This window comes from Citrus clementina, unplaced genomic scaffold (genome assembly GCF_000493195.1).
Source record: "Citrus clementina cultivar Clemenules unplaced genomic scaffold, Citrus_clementina_v1.0 scaffold_4, whole genome shotgun sequence".
In the NCBI taxonomy this organism is placed as follows: domain Eukaryota; kingdom Viridiplantae; phylum Streptophyta; class Magnoliopsida; order Sapindales; family Rutaceae; genus Citrus; species Citrus x clementina.
The window spans coordinates 3,276,985-3,279,839 of NW_006262274.1; the positions used below are offsets into that span (position 1 = coordinate 3,276,985).

A 2,855-nucleotide genomic window follows, 5' to 3' on the forward strand; every position below is an offset into this window, starting at 1 on the left:
TAATCTTACCCAAAGTTAATTTATTGGGAGAGAAGAAATAATATTTATTTTTAATTATTCTTTTATTTTTCAATATTAAAAATTATAGAATAAATAATATTTATCAAAATGTAGAGGCTGGTGAGTTATGGTGAGTTACACTGAGAGGTCAAATATTTCTACTCTATTCAAACTCAATGAAAGAAACCCGAAGTAGCCCGGCCTGGTTCGACCCATGGTCAGGATTCAACCCAGCAAATAATGGTGCGTTGTTGAAGATTAAGGGGTGTAATGAGAAAAGCTTAAGAATCACTTATTTACATATCAGACTAAACCGGAAAGACCAGCACAACCGGACCCGGTCCATATTGAGCCCAGCTTTATATATAAACCTAAATCCCCCGCTGGTTCAATTTTAGGGTTTTCATAACCATACGCATAAGCAGAGGAAGCCGCCGTTGCAGGAGCAGAGACACCAAACGTAGCAATGGGTAAGCCACGAACTCAAAGAACTATCGATTGGTTGTTGTATTGTTGCGTTTTTTGAAATTGTGTTTTGGGGGGTTTTTTTTTTCCTAAAACAATAAAAACGGGTAAATTAAATGACAGCTAGGATCAAGGTGCATGAGCTGAGGCAGAAATCGAAGGTGGATCTTTTGAACCAGTTGAAGGAACTCAAGGCTGAGCTCGCCCTCCTTCGCGTTGCTAAGGTCACCGGCGGTGCCCCTAACAAGCTATCCAAGATGTATACTTTCTCTCTCTCACTGTCTCGCTCTCTCGCTCACTGTTCTTGTTTGTATATTTGTCTAGTTAGATTATTTATTACATTGATCGTGTTGGTTTATGCATTTGAATTGCTTTTTTGTGTTGTTTTAAGGTCTGGGTAATGTTTACTTTTCGCTTTTAAAGTTCTGTTAGGTTGAAAGATTTTTTCGTTATCGTTTTATTCATATTTCAGTTGGCTTAGTTGTGCTTTAGTGTTGATTTAGCCGAGTAAAGTTAAAAATTGTTTTGCTGATTTGCTTTCCAAAAAAATTAGGATTATTTTTATTAAATTGATGAAAACTATTCCAATGTAACATGTAGTTGTTCATACATGAATTGAGTTGTATGCTTGAGCATGATTTTTTGGGTAGAGTGATATATTTATGAAGCATGTGCAGCTAAGATTTGGCTTGAGCATGAAATTTTGGAATATTTTATCAATTGATGACTCATATGTCTTCATATTCTCCTAAATTTTATATTTTCTTCATTACTTGCCATTTTTGGTTGGGGTATAACTATCATTAAATTTTTGTTGGATTGTGTTGTGGATGCAGCAAGGTGGTGAGGTTATCGATCGCACAAGTGTTGACTGTCATTTCACAAAAGCAGAAGGCTGCATTGAGGGAGGCATACAAGAATAAGAAGTTCTTGCCCCTTGATCTGCGTCCCAAGAAGACCCGGGCTATCAGGAGAAGGCTTACCAAGCACCAGGTACTGTTTCTACTACTCATTTTTTAATTTTTTTTTTAGTTGTATTGTTTTGAAATTGTGTTGTTGATGCTATTTCATGGTTTTTGTATTATTTACTACTTATGGGTTTGGTCTATTACTGGTGACCAATGAATGTACATGAGTCATTAAATCATTTCAGTATCTAGTATTTTCAAGTCTCTACATGGGTGGTTTTTTCTGTTTTAAACTTTTAATTGTAGATGAGGATTTCTTTATGATACTAACACTTGTTGAAATCCTGCTAACCTTTCTCATTTTTGCCCGACCCTGCTTATTACATGCATCCACTACTGTTTTTTAACATGCCTATGTACGAGCAAGGTTGTTCCTAAACATTGTTTCTGTTTTCTGTGCCCAGGCTTCACTGAAGACCGAGCGGGAGAAGAAGAGGGAGATGTACTTTCCCATGAGGAAGTACGCCATTAAGGTGTAGGCTAGAATCTTTTTCTAGGAGTATCTTGGTATCTTGCAGTTACGAACCTATTTTGTTGACAAATTTTTACTTTTGTTACCTTTTCAAATATCATTTTTGTTCACTTAAATTTGCTTTTGTTCAATCTTATGTGTGTAAAACTTGAAGGGTGCATCTCAACCTAAACAAGATGTGCTAGATTGTGATGGAATAGCAGTCAAGATAGGATTTCTGTTCTTGAGTGTTCTTATTTATCTACATTTGTTGGTAAATTCTTTGTTTTATTTCTTGCTGGGTAATGTAGTGCATTGCCTTTAGAATGTCAGTGATTGTGGAAAGGATCCCTAGTCTGAAACTCATCTGTAGTGCGATTAGGTTTTCATATTTGGTCAATTTCTTAGCATGCTTGGTAATTAATTCCCATAAAATACAACCAGATAAGCCATCTAGTTTTCACTAAAATTCAAGTGGTCTTGTACTGTGATTAGCCACCATTGGCTAGACGCCTAACTATTTCACCGCACACTTTGTAAGCTCATGTTCCTCCACCAAGCCTCCAATGCCAACATAAGTGCGTGCCATTATTGAGTACATCAAGAAATTATCGTTCTGATAGCATCTTTTCATGTGGATAGACGATGAATATTTCTATTAACCTCGACGACTCTGAAGCCGGCAACCCATCGCCGAGACAATGTTGAAATATAGAAAAAATTTTATTCTGGATATCAATATTTATTCTATTAAAATATACTTCAATTTATTAAACAAAATTAGAACAATTTGAATTGGTATTTAATGATAATGATTTATAGAAAATATAAATAGAAGATTTGAAAGAAATAATACTATTGTTTATTGAATAATTTACATTGAAATAAACTTTTACTATGACCAAATATTAACATTTGTCCATTTTGTCATTTCAACGTACTTGTTTCCTTTTATAATTGATTTTTTTTTC

The 2,855-nt window shown here is 34.9% G+C and overlaps 1 protein-coding gene across 1 annotated transcript; it reads left to right on the forward strand.

Annotated features, from left to right (window-relative positions):
* Positions 1-374: 374 nt before the first annotated feature.
* Positions 375-2,147, forward strand: LOC18043962 (60S ribosomal protein L35). Its single transcript, XM_006436069.2, has 4 exons — positions 375-470; positions 589-724; positions 1,302-1,458; positions 1,838-2,147. Exons 1-4 carry the CDS (start codon positions 467-469, stop codon positions 1,910-1,912), a joined length of 372 nt encoding a protein of 123 aa, XP_006436132.1. The 5' UTR covers positions 375-466; the 3' UTR covers positions 1,913-2,147.
* Positions 2,148-2,855: the final 708 nt, after the last annotated feature.

Bases quoted from the DNA above. Each gene is read 5' to 3' on its own strand.
- LOC18043962 (XM_006436069.2), top strand. The intron at 725-1,301 runs GTATACTTTCTC...TTGTGGATGCAG, and splicing joins CCTAACAAGCTATCCAAGAT to CAAGGTGGTGAGGTTATCGA. The intron at 1,459-1,837 runs GTACTGTTTCTA...TTCTGTGCCCAG, and splicing joins GAAGGCTTACCAAGCACCAG to GCTTCACTGAAGACCGAGCG.